Below are 27,677 nucleotides of genomic sequence, written 5' to 3' on the forward strand. Positions count from 1 at the left end.
TGCTTAAATAATGTTTTCCTTCATTAATGTACACACAGCACCCCATATTGACAGAAAAACACAGAATTGTTGACATTTTTGTACATTTATAAAAAAAAAAAAACTGAAATATCACATGGTCCTAAGTATTCAGACCCATTGCTCAGTATTTAGTAGAAGGACCCTTTTGATCTAATACATCGATGAGTCTTTTTGGGAAATATGCAACAAGTTTTTCACACCTGGATTTGGAGATCCTCTGCCATTCCTCCTTGCAGATCATCTCCAGTTCTGTCAGGTTGGATGGTAAACGTTGATGGACAGCCATTTTCAGGTCTCTCCAGAGATGCTCAATTGGGGCTTCATGCGTTCATGTAATATGCATGTGTATAATGTCACAATTTTCCCAAATTCACTTCGCTTTTGTAGTTTACAGACATTAACAGCATAATTTTGAAACATGTGCCTACTTTGAAGCCAATTTTCAAACATTTGCATTTTCAAGCATCCAAAATACTGTTGTCATGTAAATGATGAATGATGAATTTCCAAAACACATCGTTTTCCATTTTTAGTGGGAAATGTGAAAACTGAGTAGTGTAAAACACCTTGAAAATTAAATGTTGCCTTGGAAACTAACTGAAATAAAATATGTTTAAGTTGTTGTACTAGAACTATACTAAAACTGAAATGGTTTCCTTTAGGTCATCCTAAAGCTATGGACAAAATGATCAAAACTTTTATTTCAGTACCTATCTGTAAGATCTATTTCATGGTATCAGTAATAGAGGAGTCCAGGAGAAAGAGAGAGAGAGGGAGAGAGAAGGAGAGAGAGGATCAATGGGAGCAGGACTTGATGCAAACCACATTCAAGCCTGTGTCCCACATGAGCACACAACCACATGCTGTGCAAAAGTTTCATTGTTTATTTTCATAAAATTGATTGTGTACGCCCGATTGCTGCCCCATCATGACAAAACATGACATTTTTGGCCTCCTACCTAGATGTCACTGCCAGAGGTGCATGAGGCGGGTTATTGTTTCCTTTCAATCTCAGTGCAGGAAATGTTCTCATTGTAACTTCACAGAGCGTCATTTGCGATTTTGTTTACAATTTGAGGAAAGCCGAGGAAGTTTACACATTTTTGTAAGCAAGTAACATGACGCCCAGCAGCGCGTGTTCAGGGTTTATAAGTAAACACACATACCAGCTCAGTTTGACAGATAATCTATAGTTAGAAACAGTCTACACAAGCCATCACACACACACTGGGCTGTGAGTTTGTGTGTGTGTGTTCAATGACCTCTGTTCCACACCAATAGCCACAGCTCTCGATTTGGGTACATCTTAAACATCTCCTCTCAATTTTATTTCAATCTTACTCTACGCAGGGAACACAGGCTCAATTATCGGATGTAATTTGCTGTAAAAACAACAAGAGGCCGAGGGGATGAGGAGAAGTGTAATAAGAAGAGGGAATGGAATAGATGAGCGAAATGAAAGTCTCTCTTGAAGAGCTCCTTACTGGGTTTCAGACTTGTGTTTTGATGGAGATGTGTCTGTAATTATTAATTTGGGGACATCTTTATTAATTTTATTTTATTTTATTTTATTTTTTGACTTTTTTGTTCACAGTGCTGGAGAAAGTAGGAAATAATTATGTGAATACAAAAAAATGTAAACCAGACTATGGACATAAATTTGGACATGCCGTTATAGTTCTGTGTTGGTGTCTCTGCAATGTTTTACACATTTGTGAAAGTACACTTAAGCATACTTTTAAAAAGTACTTGTTACAGAAAAAAATATATATTATTTTAACGAATGTACTTCCTGCTGATAAACAAAAACTAAATCAATAGACACAATCACAAAATTTGTAATAATTAAAGTTAAAATGGGACTTGTATTGGTTTTGTATTGGTTATACTATCTGCATTTTTTAAAGTGCAGATTCACAATTCAGTTACGAACACTTATTCACAATGCCAAATATACAGCAGAATGCGAGTTGTATGGACTACAGAAGCAAAGCGTGTGCAAAGGATCACATTTGTTTACCTAAGTGAATACATCATTGGAGAAGCAACAACAGTGTTGACGAATAGACAGCCACGTTTGTTGCAGCTGTGGTTAATAAACATTTGTAGGAGTTCTCTTTAAATCTGTTATGGTAGGACAGGATAAACAAATACATTATTGAGGTTTTTTTTTTTTTTTTTGGATCACTAGATTCACTTTTGGTTTATTGTTTGTGTAACCGCCCTCACCACTTTCATTAGGAGCTTCAAGCAATCAGGCTCAATTACGTTCATTACCCAACGGATGCGATGCTATCACAGACTTTCTTTTCTTTTCTTTTTTTTTTTTTTACCATCATGGGCTTATAATGCGGACCAATCACAACTGTTGTTTGTATAACTGAGATTCTGAGGTTTGTTATCGCCGCAGTTGTGCAAGGATGTGTGCTGCGTTCTTGCAATGCATTGGCAAAAAGGGTTGGCATTGGCGTACTGTCCTATGTTTCTGCCCCATGTCATAACAGTTTTTCATTCATTCATTCATTCATTCTTTTTTTTCTTTAGTTTGTTCTTTCTTTCTGAGGATGTGACCATGAAGGGAAAAAACAAACATGATATCACCACAGGCTCACAGCGGTGGGGCAAGACATGGTGAGCGAAGATTCAACTAAAGACACACATTCATTAAAGAGACAAACAACCCAAGACACCACAAACACTCTTCCTCTTCTTTCTTTCTCAGTCTTCAGTCCTTCCCCCTTGAGTGTGTCCGTTTCCTGAACTTTGTCCTCGACCTTTTCACAAACTCTTCAAACTGCCTCTGAGGAATGTGTTTTCTCATATTTGGTTTGAAGTTCCCTGTTTCCCCTTTCACCCTCCGACAGAGAGCACGGAGGTGGCAGAAAAGAAATCACACACACACAGTAAAATTGGACATGGGTTCCCTGTGGAGAAGCCCAACATTTTTATTTTACGATGGGTCAGTTGGCTGTGAGATGCTGCTGAGATGGAGGACGACTCCTGCAGGTCTTGCAAGCTTTAGGGCCGTGTGCATGTGTGACCTTTTCCTACTACGTGTACAAACACTTCATTGCAACATTTTATAGATCTGTACTGGAGACAATGCTCAACCCATTGTATTCAATGAATAATAGCACCTTTCTTTGGTGATAATGCCACCAGGATTTACGTTTCAATAAAAGTCTGTGCAGCATTCTTCTTTAATAAACCGCTATCAGGTTGTCAGCATGCTGTTTTAATCAAGTGTGTTAATTTAATTGATTTTGGAGTGTAATTTCTGGGTGACCTGGTGACTCACTAGATGCACACCAATCACAGGCCTTTTGTTCTAAGGATATTTCAGACGGCTGCAGCCCTCTGTGTTTATGCACTGTTGGTTCACATTTACATTTATTCATTTAGCAAACACTTCTATCCAAAGCCACTTGCAAATGAGGCAAAATGCAAGCAATTTCTTTTAAAGAAATGATGATGATGTTAGCAGTACTGAATCACTACACATTTCAAGGCAATAGCACAGAACTGCAGGAAAGCAGAAAAAAAGTACATTTTTGAATGTGTAATTGGACAAGGCACAGTGGATATAAAGGTTCAGCCACATCCCAGCATGCACTGCAAGGTCAGTACCGATCAGATCTTCTTCTAGACTAACTGATTAGTTGATCTTTCCAAATTTGGCTTAAATTTGTATTTTAAAGAAAATAAATACCATGCCAATGCTATACTATATTGGCATGGTAGTAAATACTTATATTGTATTATATTGTTAGAAAAGATTTCTACTTCGAATAAATGCTCTTCTTTTTTCAACTTTTTATTCATCAAAGGATCAAAGCAAAATGTATCACAGGTTCCAAAAAAAATAAAAAAAATATGAAGCAGCACAACAGTTTAAACACTGATAATTAATCAGCATATAATGATTTCTGAAGAAACATGTGACACAGAAGACTGGAGTAATGGCTGATAAAAATTCAGCGCTGAATTTTACAGTATTTCACAATATTGCAGTTATTTTCTGTATTTTTTATTAAATAAATACAGCCTTGATGAGTATTAGAGACTCCAGTTAAAAACATAAAAATTCTAACTGATCCTAAACATTTGAAGGGCAAATATATAAAAAGCTATATTAACTTGATGCCAAAATCAGAGCACAGAAACTTACACACTGACCTGCAACCTTTATTAATAAAATACAGTAGCATACTGGATCGCTTACTGTATATTACCCAACAACGAGGAGGTAAAGTCTCTGTTTTGAAGTAACTAAACTCACAGGGTAATTCACAAACGCCACTTTCAACTATTTCTCTCTCAAAATGGCTATATTTCTAACATAAACAGTTGACTAATACTAAATGATTTGCAATTTCTTAACTCACTCTTAGTGTCAACATTAAACTAATACTTTGCGCTCTGTTTCTGTGAATGGTAAACCCAACTACAGAGGCTGACCAGGATCAAAATAGAACTTTTAAAGTTTTGCAAGAATTGCAAGAATTAAAAATATATGGGGGGACAGTTTGGCCACTTTTAATTATATTGGGGGGCTTGTATAAACTATTATAATTCAAAATTTTAGGGAAAATGTGTTTAAAAAAAAAAGATTGAAAGAGTTGTCAGAAGCTTATTTCTGGTGGTGTCGACGATGAAGTTTGAATGAAATGTATTTAGGCTTTAAAGGGAGGGTGAAATGCTATTTCATGCATACTGAGTTTTTTATACTGTTAAAGGGTTGGATTTCCATGCTAAACATGGACAAAGTTTCAAAAATTAAGTTGTACGTTTGTCACAAGTTTCGGAAAGTTTTTTTCGAGTATGGCTCTGTGTGACGTTAGATGGAGTGGAATTTCCTTATATGGGTTCTAAGCGCACTTCTCCTGGAAGAGCGCGCGCTCCCGTATAGCAGAGCACTGAGAGCACAGACGTTCACTGATCAGAACGAGAGAGAAATGTCACAAAAGAAGTGTGTTTTTGGTTGCGAGGGCAAGGCAACCCTGCACAGATTACCAAAAAAAACAAAAAAAAACATTAAGGGACCATGGACGGAGTTTATTTTTAAAGAGCATAGACGGAGTTGTGCAAGTTTTTTGTTTGTTCCCTGCATTTCGAAGATGCTTGTTTTACAAACAAGGCCCAGTTTGACGCCGGATTTGCGTATCGTTTATTTCTTAAGGATGATGCAATCCCAACGAAAAAGGGTCACGATCATGTGTTCGAACCGCAGGCGGTGCGTAAAACTGCTTCAAATATCTCTGCCTCCTTGTTAGTGCGTCTGCCTCCCATGCCAGAGACCCGGGTTCGAGCCCCGCTCGGAGCGAGTGCGAGGAGCGTCAGAAAGGATCCGGGAGAGAGGGGTTACATAACATTTACATGCTCTCGTACAGTTTCAGCCTCGGGATCTGATTCTGGATCATAAATAAACGGCTGAATCTGACTGTTAGCCATGGTTTGTTTTGGATGATGGTTTTTTTTTTCCTCACGGTAATGTCACAACTTCCAAACGCTCTCAACGCAAAAGCCTACTGGCGCTCGTGATTCTTTAGCTCCGCCCACACGTCACGCCTCCAGCGTGTTTTTCCGAAAAAAATCGGCACAGACTATTTTTCTCTTATAAATATAATAAAACTAAAGATTTTTGGAGATATGAAGGATGCAGTATTACTCTATAGGTACTCAAGATTAACAGGAGATTGAGTGAAAATGAGCATTTCACCCCCCCTTTAAAGTTAACAAACATTGTATTCACATGTCTTGTTCACATATATTATTTTCTGCAATAATCCAAGAGTCAGTGGAAAAATCCTACTTGGTTATTGTCAAGGGAACCAGGTTATGAAAACTTACAGGCTGGCCTACAAAAACACATTGTCACTGTAGTGCTCTATTGATAAGATAATAAAAGTGGGTGTTACATGGAAGAATGGAAGAATGAGTGCTTATAGGGGGTTAAAAATATTAGAGATTTGTGCCATTATTGTTGTGAACAACATGCACCTATGAATTGGTCATAATAATGCCTAGAATATGCATCAAGAAAGCAAACAGGCCCCATTTTGTTGAATATCAATGTCTCTTTTTGTTTTCATGCAGTGTCTGAGCAAAGACAGATGTCTGTGAGAGCTCTAGATTACAGCTATTTTCTCCATGCTGAGTGTTTTTCTCTATGGTTCAGCTTGTCTATCCATCCATCCTTTAATATTTCCATGCTAATGCACAGCAAGTATTTTGGTGCAAAAGATAAATTGCAATAGTATCCACGGTATCCTTTACATGCTAAACCAAAATTCCATTTCTATATATCTGTGGCAATTAAAATAAATGTACTATAATGACACATGCACTGCATTCCAAGTATTCTAAGGCATAGGATAGCTTTATGCAGGAAACAGACCAAAGTCATGTTTTTCTTTCTTTCTTTTTTTTTTTTTCTTTTTTGCTGAAAATATTCAGCTGTCTGCTGAAGCCATTAAATCTTATTTTGATTTATGGCCAGATTCATATTTGTTTCCAAAAACTGTGCCTTGACACATCATGCCAGGTCATTAGTTGCCCAAAGCATGGGAACAGTTTATACATATACAACTTTATATAATTTTTTGACATGTGAGGTGCTTACATTTTAGTTATATTCTTATCAGGAAATGTTGGAAATGCAGGTATTTCCGTTTTCCAAAAAGGTTTTTTCTAACAGGAAGTGAGTCTGTGTTTAATGTGTGCATCACACCAACAGAGTGCAAAAAAAAAGGATGTGTAAAACCAGTCTAAAATAGTCACTTGAAAAAACTGTACTCAATTTTGCTTTCTAATTAAAATATTAAATTATTTAAGTCCTACATGTAACACATGACATTATATTTTTATAAGAACTGTGGCTGATCTTTATATTTAAAATAAAAAGTAGACAGTAATACATTATATGCCCAGAACATTCTTCTTTCCTTTCTTTTTTATAATTTAATGATAACAATTTTGAATAAATAAAAAGTAAAGCAGTAGATAGTATAGGAATAGAATAGAGAGTGCTAGTGTCTTAGCAGCCATTTTAAATTTACTGAAAAAAAGTTTAGGGTGAGTAAATGATGCAACTATTTTAATATTTTTGTTTACTGTCACTTTAAGTTTAAGCTCACAATTTTGTGATTGACACCAAAAGCTAATTTCTAATCCAAAGGATTAATACCTTCAGCTTGAAGTGATCAGAGCAATATTCTTCTGTTGTGTTTGTAGGGTTTGCAAAGAGTGTGTGTTTAATGAGCCATGATTTGCTTATCTGACATCAGACATGAGGCTGGAAAAAGCTCTGCACACAGCCTGTGCCCCAGAGACTTGGGTTTTCTTTTTTTTTTCCAAAACGCAGAGAGCCTTGAAGGCTATCACCCACATCGCAGAAAAATGCGGAGGTATCAAATTTCAAGACAAAACTAAACTTAAAGGAAAAGTTCACCAGTTCTTCAGAATCTCATGGTCAAAGGTAAGATAACATTGCTTGACCATGTCCCAACCAATTAGATAAAGCAGAGTCACATTGGATAGACACAGAAAAGTGACCAGAAGATGCACTTTATGTCCAGCATTATATGAACACCACCTTCTGATAAATTTGCCTTTTCCAGTAATTCCTGAGTTTGTAAGTAATTTTGAGTTCTGCTATTCAAGTAATTCCATTAGTTTATGAAAACAAATCTTAATGCTACACTTTATAATGACATCCTGTGCTTCCAATTTTGTTGCACCGTTTTATGAAGGTCAATTTTATCTAAAATGACAATGCAGCATCATGTATTATTCTGATGGGAAGCTTTTTTTGTGCTTCGTGCAGCATTTCACTTTCACAGAGAACAGAAAAATATTTATGCTGAAAACTTGTTGTGTCGTGCCTTGCACACTGTGATTCCTATCTTTTGCATTAAGAAATCAACTGGTGGTGTTTGCATAGTCAGACATCACTATTATACTGATACTGAGGGATCTGGGCTTGACCCCTCTCTTACCCTAATGTGGAAACATTCTTCAAATTATTGACAATTTCTTCACATGAATAAAATATAGTTCTTTGTTCTGTGAAATGTTCTTTGAGGAATCCAAATGGTTCTTTTATGGCATTGCTTTGAAAACCTCCTGTTATTTCTTAATCCTCATGTTGTGTCGGGCTCAGTTTGACACACATGGATATGTTTTGGAAAGGCGGAACAAATGTTGGTTACATGGGTTATTATAGTACATCGGGGTCAAATCGACCTCCATTGGTTTCTATGCAATTTACCAGAAATCAACACTTTGAAAACAGCAAAGAGCCAGGTACAAAAACATAAAACCTTTATAGTGGCTTGAAAAACACAAAAATACAAAATACATGAAAACTGCAATTGAAGACTCATCTTCTGAATCATCCAAGGAAAGTTCGTGACTTTGTCAACTATTCAATTTCAAGGTCAAAAAATTCTGTCAAAACATATTTTTGGTTGTTAGCTTGGATCTCCGTAACAAAGTTTTTGTGACACTGAAGTGTCAGAAACCCATTTTACCCTCACAAGGGTTTATGAGAATCAGACATAAAAAGGCAGAGTTCAAACATTTATTCTTAGTTTAATTTTTACATGTACCTTTATAGGGGTTTTTCATAGTGTTGAGTGTCAGAAACCAATTGACCCAGACAAAAAATGGTTAAATAATGAGTCCATGGATAAAACAGGATATCATCAAGTCTATATCTTTTGAGTTATCAATCATCTAACATCCTCTTTGAAAACCGTAGCATATTTCTCAGCACTAACATTTTAGATGAATATTTTCAACCTTATGACTCGGAGCCATGAACTCAGTGACATGTGACACTCTTCAGATTTCTGAACCGCGGCTAGGCACCAATAATCAATGAAATCACTTCACAGCATCTGTGTGATTGTATCTTCAGCTCAAGCTTTCAAAAAGACTGTCTGGAAGGACAGTTTGACTGAACCTGTCCTCAAAACCAGATTGCCACTTAAAAGTGAAAAGTGTGCTTTTTCATGCCACTCAGAGACATTTCTAAACATCTCTATTTTTAGCCGGTGGCTCTTTGATTGGACCATAGCGATGCGTGTGTTGCATACATAAAAGGAAGAGGATTTTTTTATTTTATTTTAAAGAAAGTGAGAAAGCTAGACGTGTAGATAGAAGTAAGATACTACGGTATCTTCACAGATGACTAGGCCACAAAGTGCTGAAGAGTGGTAAACATTAGCTGCAGGTAGCAGCAGGAGGGTAATGGAACCCAGACTACCTGTGATGTGTCATTCTCACAGAAGCTTCACATTTTATCTCTTTTTTTCACTTTTTCTCTTGCTGAAATGGCTCTCTGTGCTATTAACCCACTTAAGTGTGTTGCAGGGGTGCATTCTGGGTTCTTTACAGTTGTAGGTTCCTCATTTACTACATTCAGTGTTAAATGCAAAGTAGTGTACTTGTTTATCTCCATGTATCAGCAATGGTGGAGTGGAGACTTTGTCAAGTTGAAATCTTATTAAAGCTGGCTGTGATGGTGCTTTATCAAGTTGAGTGTGGTGCTGTCAAACACTACAGTATTTCATTACTCTTGGACAATTATGGCACAAATGCATCCGATATGTTTGTAGTACTATCAGATTGACCCTTGTGAAACATAAATAAATTGTGCTGAATTGTATCAGATGTGTACTTGTCTGGTGGCTTCTGATGCTTCTGTTAAAGATCGCTCTCGAAGTCTTAGGGTTTTGATGCCAGAAGGAAAACTTTATTATCAGAGATAATGAAGCCAAGAGATTCTGCAGAGAATCTGTCTCTGCACACTGTTTTATATAGTTTTGCATATGCTCTACCGCAGATGGGAACAATAGGTACTGTACATATCACACAGGCCACTGTTGTTTATCAACTTTTAACCAAATCTATATTTCCTCATGTGATGACAGTATAATATTAAAACAAAGAGGACTCAGTTCATCACATGTCAGCACAAGATGATCCCATGTTTTCTATTAATGGCAGCTCATCATATTGGAGAACAAACATTTAAATATGTTACTTTGATCATAGAATAACTTATTAATATAAATGGTTATTCACATTGATAATCCTTTTAATGTAATTCTGATTAATATAAATCATCCACACTTGTAGCTCAAATCTTATATTAAAAAAAAAAAACTTATAGATGACTATTTAACACAAATTCAGGTTTTAAAGTTCACTTTGTTATAATGTTGAATCAAACGTTTTACATAAAAGAACATTTTAAATTATGTATTATTTATTTTTTATTAATCTATTGTTATGCTTTAAAGAAAAGCAATTATTTTAATATCCTGACTAACATATACTAAAGCACATGAACAGCATTTGAATATAATTTTAACTAGTGTGTTATTCAGTACATTCAGTAAAGACACAGTAAAAGTTTCAGTAGAAACAACATTAAAGTATATTTTAGTTTTAGTTTTTAAATATATTATTTCTGTCATAAGTATTCTTTTAAAAATGTTTTATGCCAAAGTATACTTTATATAATTAGTTTAATGGTATTCTAACATAACAGACTCGCTAGTGTTTATTAATGGCTCTGATCACTATTACTAAAATGCTTTTGTGAATTTTCACAAAGAGAGTGTATGAGGCTGTGCAAGGCTACTTTTAGCTTTCTTAGCTTTATCCTCTGCCAAATGTAAAACACATGTAAAAAGCTAAAACGTAACGGTTGCTTCAGCAAATGCATTTTTATCTCATATTTGCATTTGTTAACACTATCGGTTAGGTTTAGCATAGGTGGTCATTTATTTTCAAATGTGATTAACCTTTTAGCACCACTCACTGAACAATAAGCTTTAAAAGGGTCACAAAATTAAAAATAAATAAATAAATCACATTTTATCATTTTGCAGAAATGTCACCACAGGCACTTTTTTTTCCAGTGAGCCTCAGGTTGACAGAAACATCATTAACCAAACCACAGGTGTTTCAAATCTGTGACTACTCTTATAAAAAGCTGTTTTTGGTTGCAGGCTCCAAACATACCTCACTATAAAATAAATAGCTATAACAGGAAACACCTACAGTACTTGAGTGGAAGAGCAAGGAGAAGATGTCTGGAAAGAAAACTGCTTTCATGTGGAAAAAGTCTGTCCTAATTTGAATGTTCCCAATGACATAAATTTTGTAATGATATTTTATAGAATATATTTGTTGATTCATAAGAGCATTAACAGGGTTTTTGCGAGAGGTTCACCTACTCACATTCTCCAGACTGAACTCAGACTGGCAAACTACATGTAAATTATCAAAATTGCACTGTAATTATTTAATATTTGTTTATTATTTATTATCTACAGCTCCAGCCCACCCACCCGCTTTTAGCTGGCAGTAATGTACCTCTTTAAATAAACGCATATTAGAATTAGATTTTAATATTTCACACATAAAAATGAGGTGGCTTGAATGCAGCAAGCTACTTTTACCATGTAGCTCGCACTGTGGTCCAATATTTCTGAAAGCCAGTATTAAGTACATGTTAGTTATGGTATATTAGGATAAGTATATGAGCGTTTGAACAGAAATATACAAGTAATGGACTGATAGCGTGAGTGAAAGATTTCTAATTGGACTATAGGGTTTCACTCTGCCAGTGAATGGCTGAGAAAATCTTTTCACCAGCAAAGAAAAAATACCTCCTTAGGCTAATAGAAAAAGATGTCTGCATTAAACTCAGAAGCTATTTTGACTGGAGCTCAACGGCGTTGGTTTGAAGGTCATTTCTCTGCGGTATGTGTGAGGTTGGCTGTGAAATGAATGAGGTGAGATTGAGGAGCATTAAATGGCTTCATTCATTTATCTGCTATTAGAGAAACACAAGTTGTTTTGTTTCATAACCCTCGCCATTTGAAACTGCTGTTGAATCAGTGCTGTGGTAATGTTGGAAAAAGAGGAAGAGAGCAAAAATGAATCAGGAGGCACAGAACAGGCAGGGGAAAGACACAAAGAAAAAAAGGAATTGAACAGAGCAAACAGAGACTTCTGTTTACTTTTCCCAAAGACCCAAGTAATCTGACATGCATCTCCTCTAGAATTTCAGAATAGAGCTCAAGAACGTCTCAAGCTGTGCTCAGATTTATCGAGATGTTCCAAGGTTTCAAATTGAACATTTCCCATCAAATTCTTCCAAGACCAAATGAACTCCGCTGCATTTAGCATTCATTTCTGTTTAATAACCAATCTTCCTTTAGCAATTGTTGCCATCTATCATATTTTAGCAGACCTGGGTAGATTACTTAAAAACTATATTCTGTTACTGGTTACAGATTACATGATGAAAACTGTAGTTAATAATGTAAACTAGGTTATTGATTTTAGGTAATGTATTCTGACTACATTTAGATTACTTTTGGATTACTTTTCATCAAACAATTTAAAAAAGAATCCAAAGAGAAAGAAAATATAACCGATATTAACCGATATCAGAGAACTATAATCATTTACCACCCTGGTGAGAACATTGTCATGTAATCCATTAAAAGTAAATGTAATCTGATTATGAGCATCTAATGTACCTAATTTTTGGAATCTGATTATTTAATTACATGGCATCAGTTACTCCCCACCTCAGATATTCCTATTAATTTAGATATATATTTCTTATATAAGTCCATTTATAAGTATATAAGTTGAGCTTTGTTTTGGGATAGTTTTAAATAGAATTGTAAAGAAAAATTCATTCCGTCCCACTTTATATCAGTTTATACTTTTTTAATGTATTGTATTTTGCTGCAGGTTTTCCACGGGAAAGCACCACTGACATTTTCTTACTGTATGACAACAATTGTCTCACTTACCGTATTTTTCATTCTCCTAAGAAATCAAATAAGAGATGTCTGAGATAAGTTTATACTTCAGTGAAGCATGAGAACTGTGTATGTGAAAAATGAATCCTCTACACTAAATAAGCACAGTATTCGCCCACACACACGCACACACAAATCCCAACAGGGATTTGGGTTTATTGGTATGAGGGGCTTCAATTAGATAAACAAAGATGAAGTCATTGCAGTCAATTACTGTAATCATCTACTGGAGCGTTCCAAAGGGAACACATGAGGCTGGAGAGGGAGGAGGAAACGACAGAGTCAGAGGAAATGAGGAAGAAAGCGAGCAGAGGGAAACCTACAAGAATAATACGTCTAATACAAGTCATGTTTTTACAGAGTAAATTTGAGGTGAGACATTGACCATTCACAATGCTATTCATAGAGGTTAGACTTTTTTAAATAAATCAATACTTTTATTCAGTGAGGGTGCACTGAATTGACAGTAAAGACATTTATGTTTCAAAAGGTTTCTATTTCAGATAAATGCTGCTCTTTTCAACTTTCTGCTCATTATATAATCCTGCAAAAATGATTCCACATAAATATGAGGCAGCACAACTGTTTACAACATTTATAATACAAGAAATGTTTCTTGAGCAGCAAAACAGAATGATTTCTGAAGGAGTGTGTAACACTGAAGACTGTAGTAATCCTGTAAATGCAGCTTTGCATCACAGGAATAAAAAACATTTAACAATATACTGAAACAGAAAACCATTATTTTAAATTGCAATCATATTTCACAATATTACTGTTTTTGATCAAATAGATGAAATCTTCTGCAGAGACCTCTTTCAAAAGCCTTGCTGGGAGAAAAAAAAAGAATACCAACTTTTCGGGACTTTTTGGTTTGGAAAGAAATCAGGATGAATAAATAGAGAAGAAACTATGTAGATCTATACTAACTTGGACTAGTTAATAACCATAGCTAGAACCCATATAAAACCATCACAGTCTGGTTTTACTGTAGATGGACTCTCCAGCAGTGGAGGGGTGGGAGTGTGTGGGGTGTGGGGGGCAAATCCAAAGTAAAAGCATAGAAGACAGCTGAGAAAGTCATCCTGGCACTAATGCTAACATGATGATGATGTTGCCAGAATATGTGAATGTAAGTATCCGTAAAGGAAATGATTCCAAATGTGAGTTGAATGCAAAATGAAGATCGTCAGAATGCTCAAGTAAACACGCACGCACATGCACACACACACACACACACACACACACAGACACACACACACACACACACTGCCTATGTAAGGGAAGGGCTTGTAAAATCTCTGGGAGTGAAGCAAAGCCTCATACATAAATAACTGCACAATATTTATCTTGGCTTATTATTCATGAGAAAGAAGTGATTGAAGTGAAACCATTAACACACTCTCACATTCTCTCTCTTAAACACAAACAAACACACACACAAACTAAACAAAATCTGTATGTGTGACATATGCCCATACACATGCTCTCTGTGGATCTCTGTGGATCAGATCTCCACATTCTTCCACCACACTGAGGTTTACATGTATGCATTTATTGATAAAAAAAAAGAAACATTTTATCAATAAATTAGCCAAAGTGGCATGAAGATATGTGTTCAGTTTAGCTGTATTTTACTTATTTTTACCAATTTGTCATGCAGCCATTTGCAACAAGAATGCACAATTGCGTCATTTTAATAAAAACAAACGTATAGGGTTATTTACTTTTACTCACTATCATTGTTAATCTTTGAAACACAAATTATGTTAATGTTTAATAAAACCAGAAAGGTTTTTCTTAGTTAACCAACATTTAGAAGAGCTAAAAAGGTCATAGAGGCATCATAAAGTAAATCCATTTGAATCAAACCTGTTCATCATATAAAGTGATCATATCTCTCCAAAAGACTTAGATTAAACCACTTAATTCATATAGGTTTGTTTAATAATGATTTTAATGAGCATTTTAGAGCATCTAAATTTTGGTTAACCAAACTTTCAATAGAAGGTAAAGAAAACTCTCAGTTTTCATTAAAACATCTTAATTTGTGTTTTAAAGATTAACCATGGGTCTCATGGCTCTGTAATGACAGGTTGCTGAGTAAATGATGATAGAATTTTCATTTTTGGGTGAACTATTTACTTAATGTGAAATTTAGAGAGGACAAACAGTCAAAGAAAACAAAGTTTCAGGCCCAGTAAGGATTTGAACCCCCTAGTGAGAGACAGAAAGGTCAACTATGTGCCCCAATAAAGATATGAGAGTGAATGAGATTGTTAAGGGAATGTGTGTGTGTGTCAGGGGCGATAGACTGAATCCTGTGACATATTAACATTTGGAGATGAAAGAGGGAAAGGCCCTCAAAGGAAGTGGCAGCAAGATAATGGTGCAGTGGAGAAAAAGCAAAATTCTTCCTCATTCTTCCTCCAGCTCCATCTCAACAGGGGAAGAATGCAATTACTGGGGTGAGCTGCCGTCCCCACTGTGGGCCAGTGTCCTCTGGGATTCTCACACACATACAGAACAACTGATACAGAGGCATTAGGAATGCAGGTGTTCAAAAGCAATGGCAGCTTAAGCATTTGCTGCTCTTTCTGCCCCAACGTGTGAATATGTCAACCAAATCTTTTAGTCCCTGGACCTCTGTGCTTTAAAGGTCACTACAGCTGGTCAGCAGGACATGTTGTGGATGCTGCTCCCCAGTGTGGGATTATGTTGGCCCCATAACGTTTTCTAGTTATTTTTATTGGATATTTGCTTTTAATTGATACTGTAGGACAGCAGAGAGGTAGGAAAACAGAGAGGTGAGATAATTGACACAAGCTAGATTTCCTGTAAAACTTAACTGATTCTGCCCATCTGAAACTGCCAAGTTTCTAAAAACTGTAATTCTGTTTTTTTTTTTTTTTTTATTGGGTAACATATGGCCTATTGAATTTAAAAATTCATATCAAAACAATTAAAGATCATTTATATTGTTTTTTTATTATTTAGATTGTTGAAATATTCTTCACATGAATCTTTTAAAAACTGTTCACTAAAAAGTTATTTGCTGAATGAAAAATGGTTCTTCTATGGAATCACTGAAAAGCATACTTTTGGTAAATACTTTGGTTTTAAGATGTAGTCAAATGGTTTCATTATGTTTGTTTGCTTGCTTGCTTGCTTAAACTAGCCTGGACCACCACAGTAATAATAAAAAAAAACAATGAAATTTTGATGTTAAATGCGTTTCATTCATTTATAATTTTCTCAGATAAATTTTAGACTTTTCACACTTAATGTTTATAATACGATCTTAAGTCAGTGTTTTTTTATCTTTCAAAAAAAGTAAAGGTGCTTAATCTTCATAAAGAAAACATCTGGAGGTCAAATTAAATATGTGGCTATGTCTTATTTGACATTTTTGATGTTATGTTTGCCCTTTTGACGCCTTTATATCTGGCGTATTTATATCTGAGAACAGTTTAAAACTCTAAATTATAATGAAAAATGTTTCTAAAACAACTCATGATCATAATTCATAATCATTAATGGGGTTGAATATTTTGCTGAAATTAACTGGAAAAAAAAATTGTTTGATAATTATTCTTACTATAACTTTGGTAACAGGGTTGAATGGGGGACCTTGTAATGAGACGCCAAAACTCTACCTTTTTGTAAAGTTAGATTTAAATGTATATTTTTAGCAGATGTGGTCTTTCCAAAGCATCTTATAATAAAGTGCACAAATCATTGTACTGGCCAATACAAAGACTAGCAGCTGAATAAACACAACGCCCAGAAGAAGCATGTTAATCACAGAAAATAAGCACTTTACAACTGCAGGTACAACAAAAAAATTATAAATAGCCCTTTGTGCATTGAGACATTACCATTTTTTTATATTAAAAAAGCATCATTTAGACAGAAGCAGCGTAGACATACTTTGTAGGATTTATTCCATGGGGTTTATAAGCCACGCTCAAAAAAAAAAGTTACTTTAGTTTCTGGGCAGTGAGCTGGTTTTGTGAGTTAAGATAAACCTGGTTTCTATTACTGTGGAAAAAGAGAGCGGTGTAAAGGAAAGGACAAAATTACACACACACAAATGGTGTCTTGGGGGCCCCAATAAGCCTGCAAAGGTCAAAATATCCATAATTCACTTTGCACAAAACACATCTTTGTGAAAATAGTGGGATTGTGACTTCCCCAGGGATCGCTGATCAGCGCCGGCCATTTCTACTGTACACTCGTCCAGACAACACCTAGCCAAATGTCTAAGCTGGAAGAAATGTCTTCCCCCATACAACACACTCCCTACAGAAATGTGTTTAAAGAAAAACAGAAAATGTCTAGAGCATTGAAGACAAATTTGTCCCCAGAAGTTTAAATAGCTAAAACCTCCAATTGGGAATTTCCACTTTCATTTAAACAATTCATTATTGAAACAATGTTGTTGTTGGTGGTGATGGTGTTTTTTTTTATTTTATTATTATTATAAAAATGTTGAAGGTTTTCTTTTAGGTCCTAAACATGCACTATGAGAAAAACAACAAACAACAGAGATTGTACTACAAATTGAAAAGTGTTTCCTTTGCATTTTTTAAAGGTTTTGCGCACAGGTGACAACTTTGTCACACAGATATGTGAAAATGACAATAAATAAATTGCAGCACTGTACATGCCAGACAAGTAGTTGGCGATGTCACTTTGTAAAGAAACATTATGTGCCTTTAATAAATTGAACTAGATATGTGCAAGATTTTAGTGTAAACTACAAATTTGCAGCATTGTAGTTTACACAATGATGACAACGGTATTATTTTCAAAACCTTGCACTTTAAAATACGTTTTCAAAAGTTTCCCATTTTATTTAAAAATGCTGTAACTTCTGTTAACACCCCCTAATTGACCGATGATCGCACAATAACACACTTTGAAGTCATTCCGAACACAACAAACTCACGCAGAAACATGTGACATCTTGTTAGCAGATGCATGACAAATGAAAACAATTTGTTTCCTAAAATCGGCTCAAAATTGTCAAACATGTTTGATGTACACCTACTGGATGGAATCATATATACGCCTATCAAATTTTCTATCAAATCTGTAAAAACTCAAACATGCACTTGCTCTGACTTTCAGCAATTAGTGTTGACTTGTGCAGAATTTAAATCGGGGCAAAGATCTTGGCAGAATTTGTGTAGTGTATTCCAGCCTTAAGTGAGTTTTGTATATATTTGAATTTCAGCCGTTCTCTTGGAAAGCATGTGTGGATTGAGAGACAGAGTGAAATGGAGTGTGGTTAAAGCCTTGCTATGGATAACAGTAATCTCATCTCATGGGGGTGTGACATGGCTCTCGTATAAATGGGTTTAAAAAAACAGCAACACACGCATGCAATCTCACAGTCCCTGTGATCTACACAACACATGTATAAACACAAGTCCAGTCTGAACTCAAATCACACTCACTGCACACACACTCGTATGAACCCAACACAAACGCCACTTACTGAAAGACAAACAGTCACATTGTAACCAGATGTTGGGAAAAATCCAAACCAAATGATCCGTCCTGGAACGTGTGTGTGTGTGTGTGTGGGTGTGGGTGTGTGTGCACGCAAACGTATGGAAACTCACACATGTACAAGGCACAGATCTACATGTCATCAGTTATGAGTTAGCATGTGTTACTGCCTAATGAATAATAGGCCGACAGACCGATCACATCACGATCAAATTAACTCATGAGACAAAGGCAGTATACTTCAGCTCATTATAATATAAATCAGCGTTTCCCTGATTACACATCTATCAATAAATCCAATCCACTGTTTGTAATTGCATATGATAAATTATGTTTTATTTCCCAGATTAATTCCAAATGAAACGATTTTATGTTTCTTTCTACCTTTCATTCTTCACATGACCCTCAGCAAAGTCAATTTGTCTTTTCTGAAGTAATTTAAAGGACCGAAACAAGGTAGTAAATCAACTTTAATAAGATGTTCTGGCTGCACGGCGGTTATATCGGTTAGGGTTAGCTTCTCAAAGAGGAGTTTAGGTTCTTGGTCAGCAGTGGTCAATTTGCGGTCAGTGTCGGGGAGTTTAAGAATTTATGGTAAACAAGTTTCTGACAAGAATAATTGTAAACGAAGAATAGAAAGGATGAGGTGCTACAGAAAAAGAAAGAGAGAGAACCGAGGGGAAAGCAGTGACTTTTCCAACAGCCTTGTTTCCAGATTTTCTTTTCCGAATTAATTTTCTCCGTAGGGATTTCTTACAATTTTTCAATAAAAGAGTCTTGAACCAAACCAGCCACCTGCAGGATGAATCATAACATTACTGGAAGGGAAAACATTTTCGAAAAAAAAAAAAAGAAAAAGAAATACAAAGTAACATTGGACTATGTAATTTTTTATCATTAGCCTATTATTATGTACATAAACAAAATGTTATGACAGATGGCAAAAACCTGTCTTCCAAATATACTTTGATAACTGATTATGTTTTATATTTCAGAGCTGTGTGGATGGAATTTGTGGGAAATTGCAAACATACATCATTTGTTCTTGCATATCACATGGATTAAAGTAGCTCCAGTTGTGAGTAGCATGAAGATGAAAGTTTGTTGTCACAACGAATGAGGAAAATTGGCCATGGATCATCAAAACGTCAAACTTCAGGGGCCTGTTTCATAAAACAAGTTTACTAAATAAGCCAGGCTTATTTCATTTAGTCTGACTTATTTTGAACCAAATCAAATGAAAAGAAGTCAGACAAAGTCTTATTTGGTAAACTTGTTTCATGAAACAGCCCCCAGGAGAATTACAGATTGTAAAAACATGAAAGATGTATTTGTTATTTATTGCTCAGACAGAGCCGAAGCACAACCAAAATAATGTTCTTCCGCAAGACCCGCAGTTTTATTTTTTTAAACACTAGAAGACCAAAAGTTACATAGCGTATCTTTTAACTTTGTGAGAAAAAAATAATAATAATAATGATTGACATATTGAAAAACAGCTTACTTTTCTCAGAATTTCTTTATTTTGCAAATGTATCATAAATTGTTTTGCATCATAATCAAATAATCCAGGAAGATTAATATACATTATGCAATATGTTAAAATTCCTTGAGTAATAATTTACCATAAGGTCTAATTTGTTAACATTTTTTAAGGCACTGCTGATCTCGACAAACAATGAGCTAGTTTTAAAGCTATTTGTTAATGAGTTAGCCTGTTTTTTTAGCCTCTTTATTGTGTATAAACTAGTGTTGAGATCCAACTTTTGATTAAAAGAAAACCGTACCAAATATTAAAAGGACCATTAATTAAGATTAATAATTGCTATATTGTTCTTTTCTAGCTCATTTACCAACTTTTGCAATGTAATGTTAACAGAACCAAAAATATTAGCTATTAGAATCAAAGGATCTGTCTTGTTAAAACTCTTCTAGAACATTTTTGACAAGGTACACAAACGGAACACTTGGGAAGGAAACAACAGACATATTCACTTAAGCTTTGAGATAATTGTTTCTCTGACAACTCAACCAATCATGTTAATGTGGCTAACTAATTGGGGACGAACGACTTAATGAAGAACAGGTGACAGACAACAACAGAGGGTACCTTATGTTAATAAAACAGACACACAAGCCAGTTAGATTTATGCTGCAGTGGCTTAAATTTGTTTGAAGCTTATTGACCTCACATTTGTTTTTGAAATGCCTCCTAAAAAAGCTTCTGCAGAGCCAACTGCTACAGTCCCAAAGGATTCTGAGAATGAAGCCAGTGAAACAAAAACAGGTTTGTAAGCAGCTTCATGAGGTTTGCCAAGTCCTAAATTAATTATTCTATGTTCCTGTTAGGATTTGTCTTGGTAGGTTATGATTTCTGTTTTCCTTTTTATGACTCATTTAAATCGTGTTTAAGATGCTTCTGAAAGCTCAAGCAATAAGGCCGCTGGACGGAAAGTTTCTCCACACCCATCCACGATGGAGATGGTGAAAGAAGCTCTGAAAGTGCTGGATTCCAGAAAGGGTGTTTCGTCTCAAGCCATCCGGGGCTACATAAAAGAGAAATACACAACTGTGGATGAGACGAGGCTGAAGTTTATGGTGCGTCGAAGCCTGAACAAAGGCATCGAGACCGGTGTGTTTGTGAGGCCTGCAAACTCTGGGTCAACAACAACCGGTGCCCAAGGACGCTTCCGGGTACCTTCCAGTTTCTGACATCGTTTGATCACTGCTAGGGTTTCTGATTGAATGCAGTTCCTGATATGACCATCACTGTATCTCTGATTTCAGATTGCTGCCAAGACCAAAACTAAGGCGCAGTCAAAGGAAAATACTGATCCCAATATACAGAAGGCACCTAAACCTAAGAAAGCGAAGGCAACTAAAACCAAGGGTGAAGGTAAAGTTTATACACCGTTTTCTTAATTATAGGATTTACTTAACATGACTCCCTTGGATTTTGTTAATGCGCTAATTACAGAGGAATTTGTAAGTGGTGCATTGAATTAAATATAAAATTCAGTAGAAAGACTGAAGTGCTGCTTTCCCTATTTGCAACTCCAGTTCAGTGGAACAGTGGGGAAAACTTTTTTGGGTCCCATGCAACTTTTCATTTTCTCTGATTAATGAGTGTTTGCAGCCAATCAAACTTCACAACTTTTTTTTAAAACTGCACTGCAGTTATTTTGTGTGTGTGTGTGTGTGTGTATATATATGACTGCAATATAAATATTAATATTATAAATATAATTACACACACAATGCTTCATAAAATTCATTATTGGTGTAAATGGGCCTTAGAATTAAAAGCCCTTGTTCACCATTTGGAAGTCTGTATCAAAACCGTCACCATGGCAGTTGTGTGTGTGGGGTGTGGTGTGTGGTTTTTTTTTTTTTTTTTTTTTTTTTTTTTTTTTTTTTTTTTTTTAAATGGTGGATTCTCTTTAATTGAGTATAACAATGCCTTTTGTCATTTTTACCATGTTGGGTGTTCTCCATTTCTCTATCCAAGGAGCAAGCAAAGAAAAGTCCACAAAGAAAAAGGAGGCTGCAGACGTGAGTTCTCTTATTCACCTTCTACATGAGTAGACCATCTCCGCTGTAAAGTCTGAACATGCACCCACCCCCTTTCTATCATTCCTCCCGTTCTCTTAGGATGCTAAGCTTAAGACGCCGGAGAGAGATGGCACTGCCTCAAAGGTGGCCCCTGCTAAGAAGCCAAAGGCAAAGAATGCTGCAGGGGAGGGTGGAACTGAGCCCAAACTGAGCAAAGCTAAAAAAGCCTCTAAAGCATCAAAAGGAGTTGAGGAACCAGCAGCTAAGAAAACCGGAAAGAAAACCGCAAAGGCAGAAGAGGGTGAATCAGGAGACAAGGGTGCTGCAACGAAAGCCCCAGGGAGAAGGGGAAAAAAGTGATGCAGGGACTTGAATGGGTTTTTATTCAAGACGTTGTTTTATCTGTGCACTTGTTTACCAAATAAAGATTTTTACCTTTTTAAGACGACGGAGGAAGTGGTTTTCCTTAATCTGGTGGGAGCGGGGTAATGGTTTAAAGCTGAGGTGGTTGGGACTAGACTAATGGTTAACTGTCAACTAGTGAGTTGTTGGATCCATGTCATAGTGTTACGCTAAAAATGTGACCCTATGAATTAAGTGTTCAGAACCGTTTTTAAAGTGCAACTTAAATATACCATATGGAAATTCTTTTCACCAACTGATCGTAGTACTAAAATGTAAGGTGCAGTGTTACATTTAGCTTCATAACACTAATGCAACCAGCTGTGTCCCAATTTGTAGGCTACATCCTTTGCATGCATTTTGAAGCGGATTGAATGTCTCAATTCAAAGGCCGTGTCCTATGAAAACCTAGTTTATCCACTTTATTTTTCCTGTAAGAGTGGCTGTGCCCAATTATAACTTTCTTTTTTTCTGTACAAAATGTCTTGCCATATTTTAATTCTGAACCAATTGGTTTGTAGTGCAAACCATATTGCTGTTTACAGCACTTCTTTTATAATCCTCTACGGGGGGGTGGACTGCAGCTGCATTAGCCCAGGACCGGACTGTGACAAGTGGCAGTAACTTTTGTGAGTGAACTTTTTATATTCAACTGCATAAAACTTAACGTGGTTGAACACCTGTTTGTTAATCATGGTCCATTTATGAACGTAATGAATATATGTTTTGGTAAGCTGTCAACATTTTAACACTTGTTTACAATAGTCAACATTTTAAGTGGATCAAAAAAGTTCAAAGTTGTCCTAAGACAAGAAAACAATTTGGTTTTAGGACAACTTTGAAGAAAGGTTTTGATCCACTTGAAATGTTGACTACTGTGTGTGTTTTATATATATATATATATATATATATATATATATATGTATAATATAAAATGCAATGTCCTAAGTCGAAACCCCAATACTTACATTTAAAGTGTAATTCGGTCATTAAAAGTAAATTAACAATTCAGGCTCCATAGTTATTTTCAATTTCATTAACAAATAAAATCTCAGAATGACAGCTCTTTTTTTAGTACCGTTGCTACGTGACAGAGCAGCAGTCGAGAAAACCTGGTGGTGCAATTTGGAAATCCTGCGAAGGCTAGACTCTGTGTGTCCTTCGAAGGCCATGTCGGCCGCATCCTTCAAAGGACCTTTGTCCTGACAGCTTACGAGTCAGCTGTAGCTTATGAATTAGGACATCGCTATAGTCTCTGATTGTGCACAGTGCAGTGTCTGAAAGCAGCTGTCCATAAATGAGTAACACACACACCTGGCCAAATCTCTACTGCCAGTATGTTCTATAAAAATGCTGCATATTTTGTAGAATAGTTAGCAACTAGTTAACATTTCAGCAACTCTGGTTCCATTGCCGTCAATGGGCTTTGAAACAAGGTCTGTGGTAAACAAACTTAAAATATTTTCACATCTGTTATACCCGCATGCGATTGAATTATTACTATTGTTATTATTACATTTTTCACACTAACACCCTCATTGCTAACTATTCTAACTTAAACTTTCAGGGGAAATGTTTTCAAAGAGCTGTTGAAGCTTATTGGTGGTGATTTATAAAGTCATGTGTACAATGGTGTAGTTTGTTTATAGCCTGCATTTAGCTCTTCTTTTGTTGATTGTATTTAGGCTCCAAAGGTCATAAAAGTTGTTCATTAGTGAAGATTATCATGATGAACAAAACGTGTTTGTTTGAGGGTACTTAACAACCCTGCAAACTGTGGTTTTTCCCTTGACGGGGATGTATGTTGATATCTTTATGCTATCTTTACAAGGATAAAAAGTATTTAGACTGGCTAAAGCTGATCCCGTATCAGAGTTTAAAACCAACCCCCACCCAGGTTAAGCAGGGCAGGGTTCTGGACCGAGTCTGAGCAGTCAAGACAATCACTTTAAGACTTGCTGATCTGCAGGAAAGACGCCCGGATCAGAGGTCAGCTGACAATGGCATTCTTCACTGTGGGACGGAGACCGTGTGTGAAGCTTAATAAGACAGTCTTAACTGTGCAGTGTCCCCCGAGCTTAGGTCCCTGAGGGTCTGCAGAAGCCTGGGGCCCTAAATCCCTCTGATTACCCTCTCATTAGCGTACGGCTCCCAGCCAGGTGAAATTACTGAAGAGTGGGACGGTGGGGAAGTAGAGGGAAAACAGACTGAATTACCACAGGTGGACAGAGGGAGGACAGGAAAACAGATTGATGAGGTGGATGTGTGGACAAGGAAGACAGATTGAGGAAGTGAAAACAAATGGAGTGATATGAAAGAGGACAAATAGACTGGGCTTTAAAGCAAAGACAGACTGATTGAAAGAATGATAGAGGTCGGCAAACACTAAACCGTACACAGACTGAGGAAGGCATGAACAGATTGATGGAGAGAGGGAAAGATAACCTTGTGAAGCGAAACCGCTGAGAATGGCCTGCTCTGTCTGACGGGGTTTGGACTCTTCCTGGTTGTGATTAGCTACTGTGAGTTGTGACATGACTGTAACCATCATAAACAGTGAGGGCAACAAGTCTTTGGCATTTTTCTCTTTTCTGAATAATCTCTCAATATATTTTGTCTTCTTTTGGAAAGTCATTGAAATACTAGATGGGTTTTTCATTTCGCTATTGGATCAATTAGAAATGCAAAACTGATATTTGTTATAATTCCCCAATAGCCTACAGTTGTACGTTTACACAACTATGGCGACTTCCACTTCTGGGATGAATACAGAATTAGGAAAAGTGTCCATGGATAATACAGGCTACATCATGTAATTCATAATTGATTGTGATGAGAAATATCAATTGATCTGTTTTCAGCATAGGCATATGAGAAAGAGTGTGTGCATATTTTAAAATATAAAAATATCTAACATAATATTGAATATTAAAATTGAAATATTTGCAAATTTGGTTTGAATGTATTACAGTAAATTCTAGGTTTTATTTTCATTTCTGATGATACCTTTAAATCTCTTTAAAAATTGGTTTGGTCATGTTCAAGACATGGTTATGACCTTTAATTGAGGATATGACTTGATATAGCAGTGCCTGAGATATGCTGTCCATTACCAATGAAAAAATAATAATTCACTCAACTCTCAGTTTGTGAAAAGTTATGTCATAATAATGTGCTTTCAGTACACTATCAGCCAAGTGTACAGGAGAGGTTAAAAGCAGAAATGTGCAGCTTGTACTTTAATAACGCGTACCAAGTAGTAACGTGAGCTGTTAAGTTGTCTAGATTGAAGGTCCAGTCCTTGAGCATATGTTTTTGGGGGTCAGTTAGGAAGTGACAATACAATATCTTGCTTTTCAGGCCAAGCTTTCTTATATGGTATTTCTTTCTTGCCATCCTCATCACAAAATCATCAACTAGTATGCTGAAGTTTACATGCTCTAGGGGAACCCGGGGCCCAAGTACTCAGCTCACACTGTTATAGCTGAGGGCCTTTTTGTTCAGCTATCTTTGGCAGAATCGTCAGAGTGGCTTGAGACTTTGAAGGTCTGTCCCAGCTCTGCTCTTTCTTTTTTTGTAAGTAGGACAACTTTTCCCGGTGGATTAATTTGTGACTATGCATTAGTAACATGGTGGATTTTCCTCCTTATTTTACACAAATCAAGTCGCAAAACTTTTCCGTGTCAATCAGCAGTGTCACAGATGATGTCCACAAAGCATTAACCCAGAACATTCTTTTTTTTAACCCTCATAATGACCAATGAATGCCCCTAAAGCATGGAATGTTAATAATGCCCAGACCATTCAAACACACACACACACACACACACACACACACACACACGCGCTCCTTATGAAGATTCTGGCTTTATATCACTCTTATCTATGTCCCCTCTCCAGTCAGGTCTACCCATATGCTTCAGTGCACACAAGAATGAAGGCTAGACATAAAGAGCTGAGTGTTCTCTCTCTCTCTCTCTCGCTCACACACACACACACACACACTCACTCACACTCGCAGTTCTCTAATAGGACAGACCTCTGTCCTTATCTTCCCCGTCATTCTATAATGGATGGTGCTTCACACAAAGGTCACATATACACTCTGTCAACACTCAGGCACCAGAGATGTCCCTCTGACAAGTGTCACACACAGAATTATACACTAAATAAACACTAAAACACAAGAGAATGACCTCCTATAAAACAGAGCAATAAAACAAAGAGACTTCAAAAACAAAATTACGGCACTTCACGGTGTTTGACAACACCAGTGCTTTTTCAGTCACAGAATTACATGTCATTACCAGTATTTTGATTGGAAAATAAAATGGATTGTCTAAGTTTGGAGTAACAGTATAAAAGGTTTAAAAACTGAGAGCGATATCTGTAATTACGTAAAGAATGTGGTGTTTACCGACATTTAATGAAATGCCATTTTTATTGGTTAAAAGAACCTCTAAATTTAGGGATTTTTTTACAAAAAGTAACCAACTCAACGGCTTGACAAAGACTGTATGTTGTTAGTTCCCAATCACCATCGTGTTTGAGGAACGATTTTTTTTATCATTATTTCTGTTTTGTTAGCTTTCTGTCTTGAGCCACGATACTCCTCTTAAAGACCTGAAACTAAAGACATGGTGGAATATAATTTTCCTTCCTGTTTTGATGTTTGTAGGGGCCATGCACTGAAAGTTTGTAGTCCCATATCATCAGTTAGTTTTCTTCTTATTCTTCTTCCCTTGCCATGTCTATATAGACCACAGACCATCTTTGAGGTCCCTCGAACCAACTCTGTAGTGCTACCATCAATTCAAATATTCACATTTCTCTGAGTAAAAAGTTTGAACTTTTTGTCCTGGAAATGATAACTTATGTTTTAGTTTCAGTACTATGATTTAAGGATGCCTGCTAAAAATTTATGAAAGCGCCATCTACAGGTCATGAAATCTTAAATAATTTGCTTTAAAAAATGTTAATTTTAACTTTTAGCTTTTAATTTTAACCTTTAACTTTTAACTTTTAACTGAAATGTTTGTCTGTGTTCCTTGAGTCCTGCTAAATGCATTTATAGCAACATTGTCAGATGTGGACAAGTTGCCCATGTACCATTTTGAGCCTTGGATTTAAATATTCATATCTTTTAAACACAAGGTATATGAGAAGTTGGAAGGCAGCACCACTTAGTTTTCCAAAGACATACAGGTTATGTTGTTGGTGGTGGTGGTAACTGTTTTTTTCTCTTTTTTTTTTTTCACAATGTTGTAATTTATAAAATATCCTCCATAATTTGTGTTGTTATATTACTTTCCTGTATGTATTATTTCAGAG

The 27,677-nt window shown here is 36.1% G+C and overlaps 1 protein-coding gene across 1 annotated transcript; it reads left to right on the top strand.

The window, feature by feature from the left end:
• Positions 1-20,501: 20,501 nt before the first annotated feature.
• On the top strand, positions 20,502-22,387 carry LOC127957050 (protein B4). The gene is made up of 5 exons (XM_052555393.1): positions 20,502-20,679; positions 20,806-21,086; positions 21,180-21,288; positions 21,901-21,944; positions 22,044-22,387. The coding sequence occupies exons 1-5, from the start codon at positions 20,598-20,600 to the stop codon at positions 22,302-22,304; spliced, it is 777 nt and encodes a 258-aa protein (XP_052411353.1). The 5' UTR covers positions 20,502-20,597; the 3' UTR covers positions 22,305-22,387.
• The last annotated feature ends 5,290 nt before the right edge of the window (positions 22,388-27,677 follow it).

The sequence above is a fragment of the Carassius gibelio genome, chromosome B5, assembly GCF_023724105.1.
Source record: "Carassius gibelio isolate Cgi1373 ecotype wild population from Czech Republic chromosome B5, carGib1.2-hapl.c, whole genome shotgun sequence".
NCBI lineage: Eukaryota > Metazoa > Chordata > Actinopteri > Cypriniformes > Cyprinidae > Carassius > Carassius gibelio.

What these genes read in the sequence shown, in the direction of transcription:
- LOC127957050 (XM_052555393.1), top strand. Translation starts at nt 20,598, where the DNA reads ATGCCTCCTAAAAAAGCTTCTGCAGAGCCAACTGCTACAGTCCCAAAG. An exon ending in AGCCAGTGAAACAAAAACAG is followed by an intron (nt 20,680 to 20,805) that starts GTTTGTAAGCAG and finishes ATCGTGTTTAAG; the next exon opens with ATGCTTCTGAAAGCTCAAGC. An exon ending in AGAAAAAGGAGGCTGCAGAC is followed by an intron (nt 21,945 to 22,043) that starts GTGAGTTCTCTT and finishes CCGTTCTCTTAG; the next exon opens with GATGCTAAGCTTAAGACGCC.